The 16,853-nt window shown below is 36.7% G+C and overlaps 1 protein-coding gene across 1 annotated transcript in view; it reads right to left on the bottom strand.

Moving 5' to 3' along the window:
- Positions 1-16,853, bottom strand: part of LOC149797857 (uncharacterized) — a 75,598-nt gene that overhangs the window by 36,741 nt on the left and 22,004 nt on the right. Inside the window, exons 3-6 of the mRNA XM_089962878.1 lie at positions 14,354-14,461; positions 8,849-9,076; positions 5,609-5,668; positions 3,938-4,063 (exon numbers count right to left, since the gene is read on the bottom strand). Of these exons, the coding sequence (XP_089819004.1) occupies positions 3,938-4,063; positions 5,609-5,668; positions 8,849-9,076; positions 14,354-14,461 (522 nt within the window). The remainder of the gene's footprint in view (positions 1-3,937; positions 4,064-5,608; positions 5,669-8,848; positions 9,077-14,353; positions 14,462-16,853) is intronic.

Here is a 16,853-nt window from a genome sequence, read left to right as displayed (position 1 = left end):
CTGTGATGCAGCCATTGGCTCCCCCTTACTTGTGTAGCAGTCCAACAACTATGGCCATTTTGGTCTAATATAATTTCAGCCAATAATCCCCAGTTAGACTGATTAATCCATATTTCCATGCCTTTATTCTTTCACAGGTTTAAGAAGACGCCACTGTAGCTCTAATAGTGTGTGTGTGTGATTAGGATTTTTAATGTAGCATTAAAAAATTTTCAGTCATATCGCTACGACGTCAGCAGTGAGGCAGTTTATAGTGATGTACAGCACTGGGGCATCATGCCGCAGACATGTACAATGATGTCCCACCCAGTCACATTATCCTGACACCAGGGCGACCAGTCTTAACACTAACCTTTTAACGCTGAGCGCCAAGCGAGGCAGCTGTTAGTACCATTTTTGTAAGTCTTTGGTATGACTCGGCCGGGGATCGAACCCACAACCTCCTGCTTCCGAGACGGACGCTCTAATCACTAGGCCACTGGAGCAGTCTGTAATAGTAGAGCACTGGATCCATAATCCAAGGGTTGTAAGTTCAATGTCTGCCCAGGTCAGCCCATGTCAGCTGCCTTTGTGTTCTTTGGACATGCACTTCCTCAGCATGATATAGCCGATAATGTATTAAAAGTGGCATTAAAATCTACAATAAACTTACAAGAAAAAAAAGAAAACTTTATTTTGCAGTTGATTGCAAGTTCTGACCATAAATAGGCACATACAGTATGTTCTTTTTCATTACAATAATCACTCAAACAATGGACAGTCAACTTTTTTTGGCAATGACCTACATTTAGGAGTAAAATTATGCCTTACTTTTGGATAATGCAACTCAAGATTGATACTACTGATACATTTCTAGAACATGGTAGAAACAAACTGTACCAGAAACATATGTTTATGATTAATATTTACTGTTGCACAAAAAGAATGTAATACTGATGCATAGTACTCCCTCAATATAACACTGTTCATGAAAGCCATAGAGTATTTATAGGTTACTGCATTTGTATGGGAAAATACGAACGAGTTTTGGGATGGAATACTGCATGACCTTTGGAGTGCAGTATATCGATACGACAAAACGAGTTCATATTTTCCCATACAAATGTAGTAACCTTTTTATTATATGCTCATTTGTTTTATTGTACCTAAGGTTTGATTATATAAACAAAATACACTACAAGAAACAATGTAAATTAATGAATGCCGTATTCCAAACTAAATACACAAGCGCAGATTTGTCATTACACAATGACATCATTATTAATGCGCACATAATTCCACCCAGATAAATTTGAACTTAGTCGCGTGCTCGACATAACTTTCGAAAGAAAATGTTGTGTCTTGTTAAAATTGAAATTTGCAGTCATACTGTGAATGAATGCGCATTGCAACAACTTTTCCATTTGATCTGGAATGAATATATTTTGGTATTTTGTTTCTGATTTTGGTCTGGGTTCATCTGTACAATTTATACATGAAATACATCGGACTGAAGTGGCATGGGAGAAACGTGTTTACATCTGCAAATGTGTTTCTGTTTCTGTCATTGAATGTTTGAAATCATAATGTGGGAAAAATATGAAGTCTTTCAATTGCAATTATCAAAAAGTTGCTATGGAATTTAATGTGTATTTCATTTTGAATGCAGTAAGGAGGATGCAATTGCACTTATCATTGAAATTACAGCAGAATTTTGAAATGTGTAATCCAGATTGAAAACCTATGACATGGCTCATGTAATTCAGATTTGCAGAATTAAGAAAATACATTTCGAGGAAATTCAGGATGTAAAACTGTAAGTATATTTTATTTTGCCATTCCTATCACCAGCTAAAGAAGAGAGTATATGACTTGTCAGTTGTATGTTATTTGTAAGGACATTATCGTGCGTCTGTTAAATAATGTAGCTAGCCTAAATCCGTAACATGTGCCAAAAGCAGCTGGTATGTGGCAGTCCAAGAAACATATGTTTTAGTTCATTCAGAACAAATTTAAACAACCACAACATAAAGAGCCTCTTACGCGAGTATACATGATTTGTGTACAAAATCAAAAGTGCTGGCATCTGCATCCATTATTTGTTTACAATAGAAAGTAGTTCCTTTATGCACGTGAATGCTACATGTGTATTGTCGCGCGAGTTCAGTATTGGTAATATTGTATGATTCTGACAATGTACAGTTAATGAGGAAAAAAATGAGCATATAAAAAACTGCCTTATAATGAGACTCCCTCAGTATAACACTTTCCACTGCAGCCGTAGAGTAGACTTTCTTTAGTCTATGGAAGCCTTAGAGTATACTGCCTTACAATGAAGTTCACAATAGTAATCTTACTACTAATTAATGAAACAGAATCCATGACCATTCTTTGCCTTATAACAGGAGTTTTGTTCTAATAAAAGGTCTTACAGTGAGGTAGTGATTATTAAAGCTTTCTCTATATCTGAACTTGAACCAGGGCAGTATGTATACCATCCTGAGTTAAGGCATCAGTAACAGTGAAACAAGTGTGTGTGTGTGATTTGGATTTTTAATGTAGTTTTAATGCCTCTTCAGTGATATCACTATGATGTCTGCAGTGTAGCAGTTTATAGTGATGTCTAGCACTAGGCCATCATGCTACAGACATGTAGCATCATGTCCCATTCAGACACATTATCCTGACACCAGGCCAACCAGTCCTAATGCTAACCTCTTAATGCTGAGCACCAAGTAGGGCAGCTGATAGTATATTTTTATAAGTCTTTGGAAATGACTCGGCTGAGTGTAAAGGTCTTGTAGAGTACCTTAGGTTGGGGTGGGGTGCTCCCAGTATTATCATTAATTATTACAGAAGACCCACCCTGGCTCGTTTTTGTTAGAAACTGAAGTAGTGATAGAGATGCAAAGCTCCGAGCCCCCAGTCAGCGATGATGACAGCTAAATTACTCAATATACAAAAGGTGAAATTCAAATACACAACAAATTTAATGCCGTTCAATAACAGATAGTCAGTCCTTCCTCAAATGAAATTCAATATTCAAAACCCTATCACTCGTCTTTCACCCGACCAAGTGACGGCTTATTTCATCATCTGACTTAGTGTGATAGATTTTCCTCCTGTCCTGTGTTTCTACTCATCTGTAGTATTTCTTGACTGGTACCCAGTACCTCCTCTTCAGTCCAACAACCATGTCCTTCACCCTTCCTCCACTTCCGTTCTCTCGTCTCCCAGAGACTCGGGACCAACTGTACCAGGGTATTTCCCTTCTCTGTCTCCTACAGCTCCTCCAGTCCCTGAAAGCTTCCTGTCCAAAGCTCCTTTGTAATTCCCAGAATAACAACGTTTCCTGCCAATTTATAACTTCCTTATATAATTCCCACAAGATGGTTTAGTGACTACTGACGTTTAGTTTCAAGACACTAGATTTAAACTTGCAATTCCAATGGTGGCCACGCCTTGCTCAATTCCGAGTGGATGTCGATTCACCCATGGTCTACATAATTAGCAGACATTGCCCCCTCCCCAGCAGTCTGTCAAGGGTGGATTTACGAACCCCACTTGATGTTCCTTTGAGCCCAACACCAGCAATTCATGCCACTTACCTGTGAATCGCACGCAGCCAAATAAGGAGCCAGTAAAAGTTCCTTTGGCCATGTTATATGCAACTGGTTTCCCACCTGTCCTTTTGATGTCAGCTTAAACTATAGTAACATAAGCCGGCCAGCCAGCTGTGTACACAAAGCTTTGACACTCATTGTTCGCAAGGCTGACACTCGCAACATTTATGAAGTGAATAATTAGCCTCAGGGTCTAGCATATATATGTTGCAATCTGGCTATTGGTCCTTACTGAGGTTTGAACCTGTGACCTCCCCGCATATGAGGTGGACAATCTAACCACTAGGCCACCAGAGCAGTTAACAGTGAAACAAGACTAAAAAGAAAATTCATACCTGGTGTGTGCTGCCTTTGCCTAAGATTGTACGGTGCTTCCCGCAGGTATGGCTGTACTTCAACCTGAGGTCTCTGACCAACAGCTCCTTGAGGGTCAAGTCTTGTTGTAACAGGAACAGGCATTGCTGTAAAACACAAATTTTTTTAAACTCTGTGGATGGATGTGAGTGGAATAACTATTTAAACTAGAAATGTGTCCATATATCACAGCTAACCCCACAAATATGGTGCATTTGACAAAAGCTTGGTTTAGTGGGCAAGGTCAAATAAAGATAACTAAACTGTTTTAAGAAAATGGTGAAAATTTAACTTGAACTAGGTGTGCATAATATAAATTCCCATATCAAATTTAATCTGATTCCACCAATTCCTTTGAAATTTGATTTGAATCCATCAAGTCCCTTAGAATTTGATTTGAATACACTAAGTCCTTTGAAGTTTGATTTGAATCCACCAAGTCCTTTGAGAGTTGATTTAAATCTACCAAGTATTTTGATATTTGATTAAATCCACCAAGTCCTTGGAAATTTGATCTGAATCAACAAAGTCCTTGGAAATTTGATCTGAATCAACAAAGTCCTTGGAAATGTGAGTAGAACTAGTGACAAACAGTATGGTGGAAATAAAAATGGCCATCTAATAATGTCCCCCCACCTTCCACCCCATGATATAGTTCAAGCTTAAAAACATGTAGATACTTGGTCTTTCGGAGTCATATAAATCCAATAAAAAAATGCTGATATATGCTGAATCTTGAACACAAAGCATAATAGGCACTGACAACAACAGTGACACCAGGAACTGATACTACATATACCTCATGCTTATGCTTATAAGTTGGTTTCAACTGTAAAGAACACAGACCCTGACACAGATCATGGTCTAGGCTGCTTGTTCTACTGATTACTCACAGCAAAAACTCCACAGAGCCAGAACGGCCAGTACATTATGTGATTGCAGATCTGGGTCTATGCAGTTTGCAGTTGGATCCATCTTATAAGTGAGTATAATACAGTACCTTTACAAAGAGGACAATAAAAAACCCTGTTCCATACCGTCCAAATTTCTAGTCTCTGAAGGGGGAATGGTTTCAGATTCAAATGGGGAGTTTGTGGTCACTGTGCATAATACAGATAATTATTTTTAAAGAATGAATTAAATGTTGATGTGATGTTAACATTGTAATTTTTATTCCTAACTGCCTACATGTTTATTATGCAGGCATTTTATATTTTATAATTATATTATTATGATTAATTAACCAATTAAATGAAATAAAAATGTTATGACCTATACTTAATAACAGAAAATGTCAATGCAAATATGCTATTATTAAATCAAGCTAATTTGTTACTATGACATTGGAATCACACTTCCCTCTTCTATATTAAATTGCTGTATTTTGTATTTATGTTATTATCATTTATATTTTATTTTATTGAACGAGAAAGACCCCAGTTTTAGTATAAATATATTTCCAGATTTTTCTTCATGGTGCTCCACTTTCTGGGTCAATGTTTAGAACTGTTTTCTTGACCATAAATGACTAAAGGCTTCAGTTACCCCCCCCCCCATACTTTCCTTTCATTTCACAGGATGGATAACGTTTGTTGTGTAATATTTGGACTCTCCTCTGTGGATAATAAGATTTAATACCCAAAAATATTTACCCAATCTCTGCTTCACTAAAGTTTCATCATTTTCAGGGTCTGGACATTGGTCATCTGGACCTAAAATACAGTAAACCTCTGATCACTCAAATATCTATCTCTCAAATACTCAACAGTACTCCAAGGACCTGCTCAGTCCTGGCGTAAATCATTCTCTTTTCCACAATCAGAAAATGAAAAAAATAAACTGAAAACACAAACCAATAATTGAAGCCCACAGTGTTTAAGTATTTTTAAGTTTAAATTTACATGACAGGAAAATTTATTTTCAAACAAAAGTCTATAGCAAAGCATGGAAAAAAACAATTTTTCAGAGTAAATTATGTTTCTTAGAGAATACTTAACCAATCATAATAGGGGCCCCGAGTGGCCGAGTGGTCTAAAGCGCTCTCCGTCACAGATCACTGTCATCTCACCTCTGTCTGAGTGGGTTCGAGTCCAGGATTCGGCCAGTGTGGGTATGTGAGAAAGCTTGCCAGTAGCTTCTCATGGGTCGGTGGTTCTTCCCGGGTTCTTCCTCCACCATTAATACTGGCCGCCATACATAGCCTATCGTGTGCTGAAAAATGGCGTTAAACCCTACAACAACAACAACAACAACCAATCATAATACCTTTGGAGAGCTACTACTACCTTGCAAATCCAGCCCTCCCAGGTACTACTTTTAGGTAAAGGGAGCTAAACGTTGTCTGCCAACCTATGTGGCAGTCAGGCAGAGTGATCTCCCCTTATGTATAAGACTTTTCCAGAAAAACCTAAGAACACCTCAGTTAATACTGAAGCGGAAGGCACACTCTCAATGGATGTAACTGCAAGGAGGACAGGAGGGAAGTATGTGTATTATGATTGGGTAAGTATTCTCGAAGAAACATTTTACTAGGAAAAATTGATTTCTTCTTTAAATATGTGACCCAGTCATAATACCTAAGGAGAACAGGTAAGAGGTGGATGGAGGTACTTTCCCTTACCTTGGAGATACCATCTCCAGTCCCCTAAAGTATGTGAGACAGCTTCTAGGTAATGTGACTGGAGGGGACTCCATCTTTCAGGGCACAGCTGCAAACACGGAAAAATATCCCCTCTGCAAATCCAGCAGAATTCATGAAGAGATGTCTTAAGAAGCTGTCGATCGACCTGGAATGGTGACCTGTTCAGCTGCGGATACAGGTCCTACCAGATCTAACTGCGCCAACTGGGATGACAGATCTCAGAGATAAAGGTTAGAGAATGTGGATTCCAATCTCCATCCCACAGCTTGAATGACATCAGTTAGCAAATAGTTCCAGTCTAATGCTAGGTTGGTGGGAACTGCTCTAACCTCATGAGCCAAAATGCGTAATAAGTTCATTTGAGCTGGGGTTATTCCCCCATATACTGAGCGAATAACCCAATTAATTCAGGATAAGATAGTTGCTCTTGATATATTCTCCTGTCCTTTGATGAGAAGTAGAAAGAGGTGAGATCTCCCTTGACACAAAGGCTCTGTCATCCACGTGCCACTGATGCAACACATTTATGGTTAGAATGAACTATGTTGCATAGAATAAATCACAGGTACAACACATTTATGGTTAAAATGAACTACGTCGCATAGAACACAGGTACAACACATTTATGGTTAGAATGAGCTATGTTGTATAGAATAAAACATGAATACAACACATTTATGATTAGAGTGAACTATGTTGCATAGAACAAAACACAGATGCAACACATTTATGGTTAGAATGAACTAATCTGCATAGAACAAAACACAGGTACAAAACATTTATGGTTAGAATGAACTATTTTGCATAGTACAAAACACAGGTACAAAACATTTATGGTTAGAATAAACTATGTAGCACAGAATAAAACACAGGTACAACACATTTATGGTTAGAATGAACTATGCTGCATAGAATAAAACACAGGTAAAACACATTTATGGTTAGAATGAACTATGCTGCAAAGAATAAAACAGAGGTACAACACATTTATGGCTAGAATGAACTATGATGCATAGAATAAAACACGGGTACAACACATTTATAGTAAGTATTAACTATACTGAATGGTATAAAACACAGGTACTACACATTTTTGGATAGCATGAAGTGAAACTGCAAACCTGGAGAAATGTTACACATAAATAATTAACAGGTATATGAAAAATTCAGAATACACTTAAATAATTTTGGATCTCCTAAAAAACTTTCATAAACTTGTTTTTTTACTCTATGTTGATGAATTGATTGAATTATTTACTGAAAAAACCTATAATGCTATCAAATATGATAGGATGCCACACTGGTAATATTCAAATATGATACGGTGCCACACTGGTAGTATTCAAATATGATAGGGTGCCACACTGATAATATTTAAATATGACAGGGTGCCATACTGGCAATATTCAAATATGATAGGGTGCCACACTGTTAATATTCAAATATGATAGGGTGCCACACTGTTAATATTCAAATATGATAGGGTGCCACAGTGGTAATATTCACTTAAGATACACATCATGCATATCACAAATAATTTAACATAAAATTGGATCATTTAAAATTTGATTTTGTTAAAACAAATCCGCCCAACAGACAAAGTCCAAAACGTTTTTAAACAACTTTTTAAATTTGAAAAATTCCTATAATGGCCTGAAAATCAAATCAGATCATCTGTCTATGCGTACAAACAATTTGTCTAATTTGAGTGTTTTTTGCGCAGTTGTGCTTATGAGGTTTGCACTCAGAAGACATAAATCCAAAAATGTCTGGAATTTTTTTATAATAATCCGATTATCTACATATGCATAATAATATACTTAACAAATTTCATTTGTCTATACTGAGTGGTTTTTTGGTGATATCTTACTAACAAACTTCTCCAGGTGGACTGACAAACTGATGGAACCAAATCAAGATGTCCCCTCTAAGGATGCAGGACTGACAAACTGATGGAACCAAATCAAGATATCCCCTCTAAGGATGCAGGACTGACAAACTGATGGAACCAGATCAAGATGTCCCCGCTAAGGATGCAGGACTGACAAACTGATGGAACCAGATCAAAATGTCCCCGCTATGGATGCAGGACTGACAAACTGATGGAACCTGATCAAGATGTCCCCGCTAAGCATTGCAGAAGAAGCATACAATCATAATGCATTGACCATTTCTACCATAAAAGTGAAATAAATGTCTTGCTGTACCAGCTTTAGAAAAAGAGACTGACAGCAAAGATTACATACTGTACCTGTTACAACTACAATTTCAAACTTTCCAACTTCACAAATCGATCCATTGCAGGTCGCCTCCCATTTATATAGGCCTGCATGCTTCGACCTTTCTGCTGACTGAATTCTGTAGCAAAACGGATACTCCTTCTGTAGATCACCTGATAATCCAGTATTTGGTGGCTGTATCACAAAACTCTTCACAGCTTTACCACGCTTCCCCATAGCCACAATAAAACATTCCCTTCCTGGAATGAGGAATTGAAATACTTTAAAAAGGCTCCACTGCATAAGATATAAGCATAAAAAACTAGATCTAGACTGCTTATAAAACATATATCCATGCCTTTCACTGTTTTGTTCCTACCTCTATTTGTGCAAATGAGAGTGAGATATATCAAGTGGGCAGTTTTTCTTTCATATCTGAATTCTGTTTTTATAAACCAAGTAAGTATATGTACACCAGAGGTCTCACTAGGATTTTAAAACTAGGAGTCCAGGACTCCTATTTTGGGAAAAACTGGAGTCTCACCAGCAAAAGTTGCAGTCCCCTACCAGAAGCATATTGGGCATACAGAAGTAGCCAGATTTCCAGATGAGAAGAACCAGTGGTTGCTATTGAGTTTAATTTTCTAACTTTTTTACACCATGTCGGGTAATTCTGTGCAATGATACATTATTTCTGTAAACATTGGATCACACGTTATTTTCAAAAGTCCAATTTTTATCAAGAAAGAATGACCATTCTTTAATTTAGGAAAGTGATATTCATAAAGTGTACACAAATATCCCACATTTCTACTCTAAATGCATATGAAAATGTGATTTTATAAACGTCAACATGAAGAACCATTCCATGACCTTCTTGAACTTGTAACCCTGAAAAACCTATTTTGTTTGTATCTTTTAGAATCATACAAATAAATACTATATTTAAAAGATGGAAATGATTACCTTAGAACAATGCTGCATCTTAATCCAAGTTTCTAATTTTGCAAGTTCTCCCACACATACTTTATCGTCTGCTACCCAACATGTCAACTTGCTGCTATAAAGAGATTCTCAAGAAATTCCCAGGCATATAGTCTGTTACTAATTTCTTTAGTAATTTTCCCCCATGAACAAAACGCTGTAAACACATTACATCCTATTCACTGTTGCTTATCTTCCACATATTAAAAGCTTATTTTTATAAAATGTTGAACTTTTACAAATTTTTAACAGACTGGTTAAGTTTGCTTAATATCTCTTGCAATTTAGTGGCATTGTTATGTTGAATGTATTAAAACCAGCAATAAATCTGACCCAATTACTTGACTGAAATGCTGCCAGAAAGAGTCCACAGTAATGTATTTAATTTCCATAGCCCTATGTATAAACATTACATCTTTTCAAAGCCATACAAAGAATAGACCAACATATTGTGAGTCATGAAAACACAGGGGTGGTATCCCGTGGATCCAAAATTAATATTATTTTTAAAAGAATATTCTGGTGACAGTTGCCTCTTTTCAAATGGTAAGCATTGCAGTATTTTATTTTTAGCAATCGGTTGAATTCGATACAGGTTTTGTGCTAGTATTGGAGAAGGAAACCTTTGATGCACAGAAAAGCCTGACAGCAGTGTAGCTCTTGTTTGTCCATTAGAGTGAGAGTGAATTACATCAGGCCAAGGAAAGGTCTTATTCCAAGCACTTAACTAGGCATCACACACTTTTCTTCTGTTCCATGCAAACTATTAGTTCTAGCAACTTCAGCACTCATTTGAATCTCATTACACTCTTCGTCAATTTGCCACTTAACCCCAATATAGTTATTCAAATTTACAAACAGCATTTTGTCAAACTCGCAACATGTCTTAATTTCGCGGTCACATGCACCACTTATTCTGCTACATTTAGAAACGAAAACAATAATGAAAGCTAAAGTTGTTCATTTGATGTACTCTTAAACACATGTTACTGGGTCTTTATACCACGGAATTCAGTAATTGTAGCTATCAGCACGTTTTCCCACCATTCAGCAGCTAGTCAAAGTCTTTGAACTTGCTGCAGCTATTGCATCATGTTCTTCTGATGTACTCTTACAATGACAACATGCATATCTAGGGGTCTTTCAACACTGATCAACACATTTTCCCACTCAGCAGGTGGTTGAAGCAGGACTGGCAAGCCCTTGAATTTGCTGTCCAGCAAGTGCGTGTGTACAGAGAACTCCTGCTTAAGGGATTTTCTGTGTCCAAGATAACAAAATTGCGTCCAAATATGCGTGATTAAGCATTTCCGAGACCTTTGTACACAGTTATAGGGAGGAATCTCAACAGACCTGAGTTACTGTCCACAGGTTACATTCCCATCCAAAAACCAGCTGAAACCCATGGTATGTGTGTGTGTGTGTGGGGTGGGTGGGTAGGGAAGGGGGGTATCATATTTCTAAAACTCTAAGGACCACTCCCAATCAAAGTCTCAAGTCTCTTTCTTAAGCAGTGAATAAGCAATTGCATGACAAACAAAACTTCTGAAATATCAATATATTGTATATGTAGGCCGTGAAGCAAGATAATGTCTCTAAGGCATACAATTGACAAAGAGGTTTTAAGTACTCAGAAATTAGCAATCTTTTCTGAATATAATGTAGTTAATTTCATGCAAATATCATATATATTAAGAAAGATGCCATAGTTTTGATTTACCATACAATAACCTTATGACTTTAAAATCTGGTCAATCAAACTTATAAAACTGTTTTGCATATCTACATACCACCCCAACCAATTACATGTACTACATACCACCTCCAATCAATTATATGTACTACATACCACCTCCCAAGCAATTACATGTACTACATACCACCCCCAACCAATTAAACATACTACATACAACCCCCAATCAATTACATGACTATATACCACATCCAATCAATTACATGTACTACATAGCACCCACAATCAATTACGTCTACTACATACCACCCCCAATAATATTACATGTACTACATACCACCCCAATCATATTTCATGTATTACATACCACATCCAATAATATCACATGTACCTCATACCACCCCAATCATATTTTATTGTACTACATATCACCCCCAATCATATAACATGTACTAAATACCCCTGCAAACAATTACATCTACTACATACCACCCCCAATCAATTACATGTACTTCGTATAACCACCAGTCATATAACATGTACTGTATACCACCCCAATCATATTTTATGTACTACATATCACCCCCAATCATATTACATGTACTAAATACCACCCCCTATCAATTACATCTACTACATACCACTCCCAATAATACTACATGTAATACATGCCACCGCAATCATATTTCATGCACTACATACCACATCCAATAATAAAGCATGTTCTAAATACCACCCCCAATCATATTTCATGTACTAAATGCCACCCCCAATCATATTAGGCAACAACAACAAAATAAGTGTTTCCTATTGCACCAGTTTTAAAATTAAGGTAGGTAGGTAGGGATTTTTTAAAAACATTACATATATTAAAATAGTATATATATAATTTACTAATAGCTTCAAGTACTACCGACTTAATTAGATGCTCAAATCAATATCAGGAATTTATTTTATTTTAACTGATTCAAATATTTTTTACCCTGGGGGAAAATGTGCTAGAGTCAGCAATGTAATACAGGGACAGTCAGCTGACTGAAAGCACAGATATTTAGAGGAGAGGGATGGCATTAATCCACATACCATCCCCAAAACATATCACATGTACAAGGTTTTAAGTTGCAAGCCTGAATAGTGTCATATTCATAGTGTATGCACACATATACATGCATGCCCAGAGAGAACGTATCACGTAATACCATATTGAAAAACAATGAGATAATAATTTCAAGGAATCATGTCAGATTAAGATAAACTAAAGCCATTAGCAATTAGTGCACCATGATGGGTACAGCTAGCTACCATTTACTCAACAGGGCTATTAAAGAGGAACTATCAAAACTGAAGAGGGTGAATGCTACAATGATGAACAAAAACTGTAATATTCTAACCAAGTTCTACCAGGACATGTTGAATGGCTCTTGAGCTTTGATAACTGTAAGAAACATTCCATGTTTCCATGCGAAAACAATGATTTACTTGACAAGGGCCATAACTCAGTTCAAAATGGAGTAGATGAGACTAAATCCTTAGATACTACTGCAAGCTATGAAACCGTGTTCATACGAAATGGTATCAGAATAGGCTGAATTATTTAGTGATGCTGGTTAACAAGTAAAATACCTAGTGATGATTTTAAATTAACTGTCAAAAGCCATAAGTCTATACAAAATGCCACTGATGAGTTAAGTCTATGACATAATGTACATGTAAACACCAGACTGCATCAGAATATGTTGACTGGTTCCTGAGCTATGCTGGCTACAAGGATTTGCTGTAGTTGAGATTCAAAACTGATGGAATAGAGGCAGAACTGGACCCAAAAAGATTAAAAATTAAAAAGGCAAATCTATATGTAATTGACAATTGACTTAACCAGATAATATCAATTATATGCAAGTGTTACAGAAATTTGGTGGTTACAAGAAGTGTGAACAGACAGACAAAGGGACAGATTGAACAAGTGATTCCTAGAAGAATTCTGCATTTCAATGTGTGGTCCTAAATATGACTGAGAAAGTAAACTGACTTGAACTGCAAACAATATAGACCATGATCTACTGTAGCATCATGTACCTGCAGATCAGGGTCTCTGTTGTTTGTTCTAGTGATTAATCCTAACAAACAGCATACACCCAGATCTGTTAGCACATTATGCAATGGCAGATCTAGGTGTTGGTTCCAACTTATAAGCAATTGTCCACAAAAACTCATAAGCAAGTAGAAAAATAAAGCCAAGACGTATTCCTATATAAAACAGCAGAAAACTGAAGCTAAGAAATACTGAAGAATGTAATATTTTATTTGAGATTTCCGCAGTTTCAAGTTTGCCAGGGACACTGGCAAATTAAACGTTTCAGCCAGGAATGAACAGTCCTTCTAGTGATGCCAATTATTTGAGTGACTGAAATTTTGAGTTATCAAAGTTTTACTGTATATATTATACAGAAGCTATAGACGTGTTTTATTCCAAGTCAGATGAAACAATAAATATAATATGCCATAAAAATATGCTGAAGTTGATAAATATTCACACGACTCTCAATTTTCACATTTTTATTTCATCACAATGATTTATGTTTTTATCAACCATTAGTACCGGTAATTATAATTTTAATGTCAGCGACCTTTTTGGGTCAAATGTGTCATTTTCAGTGTACATGATTTTTAAAATCTAGCATTTTAAGATAAAGTAACAACATTAAAATATTTACCTATGAAGTAAGTATTGTTTTGAACTGATTATGAAGATTTTGTACCAATACTCATGTTGCAGCAACAAAAGTAAATATAAACAGAAAACAAAAACAAAACTGTATACTGCTAGTAAGTTCAGAAATTTCAGACTTGGGGACATTACCTTGTTGCACACAGAAAACATCTTTTAGTTTTTCTTTCACAGTATAATCTTTTCCCTTTACTCTCACTTGCACCACATGACCATTAGTTTCACCAGTTATTTGTAGCACTGAAAATAAAGTAAGATCTATCACAAGAACTCATATATCTTCTGTATGAAAGTAAACATTGGTGATGGCCAGGTGTACAACCAAACAAAAATAGTGTATTTGAATTCTAGCAAATTCAAAACATGGAATTTTGAAGAGAAGAACAGGGCTCTTCTACATACCCAGCAAAGTGTACATCAATCATTATGCATTTTTTATTTTTAAGAACTGATAAATATATGGAAATATGGAAATTGAATAAACTTTGTGATACTTGCACAGCTTTTGTGGACAATAGGTGTCCTGCCTACAAACCATGCTATGATATACCTGGTCCTCCGTTTATCATTTGCAAAAATATAACATACAATTGTAACATTGTTACCTGAGCTCTCTTTAGGCACTTCTAGACCATCCTGGTAATATTATTGCCAGAGCTCATGTGAAGCACTTCCAAAGCATTGTAGACCTTTTATAACATTGCTGCCAGAGCTCTCTTTAAGCATTCCGAGACCACTCTGGTGGCCTAGTGGTTAGAGCAGAGGTGGGCAAACTTTCCAGTGCAAGTGCCGCATACACAAATTTACACCTTGTCACGGGCCGCATAGTTCAATAAGTAAAATAATTAATATTTGAAATAGCAAAAACAAAAGGTTTTTCTAAATAACATCATAATTCATTTTCAGTTGTTAATATGTTGTTAATATTTGAAAACTTAAACTTCAAAAGAAGCACATTTATTTGATAAACAGTAACATAAACAGAATCAGTGCAAATGATGACTTGTTCCTAGGCTGCATGAAAACCCTTGGCAGGCTGCATGCTGCCCGCGGGCTGTAGTTTGCCCATCCCTGGGTTAGAGCATCCACCTTGGAAACCGGAGGTCTTGGGTTCAAACCCCGGCTGAGTCAACCAAAGACTTACAAAAAATGGTACTAACAGCTGACTCGCTAGGCACTCAGCATTAAGAGGTAAGTGTTAGGACTGGTCGGCCTGGTGTCAGGATAATGTGACTGGGTGGGACATCATGTTACATGTCTGCGGCATGATGCCCCAGTGCTAGATATCACTATAAACTGCTACACTGCTGACATCGTAGCAATAAGACTGAAAAATTGTTAAAGCTACGTTTAAAAAAAATTCAAATCCACTCTTTAAGCACTTCCAGGGCATCCTAGACCTTTGTAACATTGTTGCCAGAGCTCTCTTTAAGCACTTCCTATGTATCATAGACCTTTGTAACATTGTTGCCAGTGCTCTTTTTAAGCACTTCCAATGCATCCTAGACCTTTGTAGCATTGATGCCTGAGTTCTCTTTAAGCACTTCCAGTACATCCTAGACCTTTGTATTATTGTTGCTGAAGTTTTCTTTAAATACTTAGTGCATCCTGGATCGACAAATGCTAACCTAAAACTATTATTGTTCTAAGACTGTGAATCTAGTGGATCCTCCATAACTGCTCCTGGACCCTCAGTTTTCTAAAACTGTGAATTCTCTGCTTTAACATTTTCCCTTACCCAAAGTTGTATTCAATGACTAGACATTATCTCACATACCATGGCCATGCCTCTTGCTTTAATGTCAAAGGCATGGCACAAGAAAATATAAATAACTGACTTTTATCCATGTTCTGAACAAATATTTTAATAAAATTTTAGCATGTCTTGACGTATTCAGCCATACCCACTGCCTCAAAGTTAAGGTCTCAAGAAGGGAAATATGAGTTAATGGCTTGTTTCCAGATCCAGACTGCTCCATTTTAACCTTCAGATATTCTGAGTAGCCAGGTCCACACTTTATCAGACAATACAAAATTTCCAAACTTAAAGGTCAAGGTCTTACATAAGGAAAAGGTCATAAGACAAGAATATCATGTGCCTTTTGTGGTACTCTTTCTAAATACATGATGTTTTAAAATTCTTTTCATAAAAATATTTTTCTTGCCAACTTAACTATGTTGCTTGTTTTTAGTTGTCTCTCATATACAACACAGATGTCAGTCTCATGCTTGATTTGAATGCCTTTTCCCTCCGTACAATATAAATGTTAGTCACCTTGTAGTCTAGAATACTATGCCTCTCATGTACAACATAAAAGTCAGTCAATTGATGGTCTAAAATGCCATGTCTCCCATGTACAACATAAAAGTCATTTACCTGGTAAACTAGAATGTCATATATCCAATGTACACCTGATAATATAGAATACTGACTCCCCTGTACAGCATAAATGCCAGCCACCCAATAATCTAGAAAACTGTCTACCTTGTACAGTATACATGCCAGTCAACTAATAATCTAGAATACTGTCTCCCCCATACAGTATAATGCCAGTCACCCAATAATCTAGAATACTGTCTCCCCTGTACAGTATAAATACCAGCCACCCAATAATCTAGATTACTGTTTCCA

This window comes from Sinohyriopsis cumingii, chromosome 6, assembly GCF_028554795.1.
Source record: "Sinohyriopsis cumingii isolate HCF-2022 chromosome 6, ASM2855479v2, whole genome shotgun sequence".
Taxonomy (NCBI): Eukaryota; Metazoa; Mollusca; class Bivalvia; order Unionida; family Unionidae; genus Sinohyriopsis; species Sinohyriopsis cumingii.
This window is presented reverse-complemented; position numbering and strand designations above follow the sequence as displayed.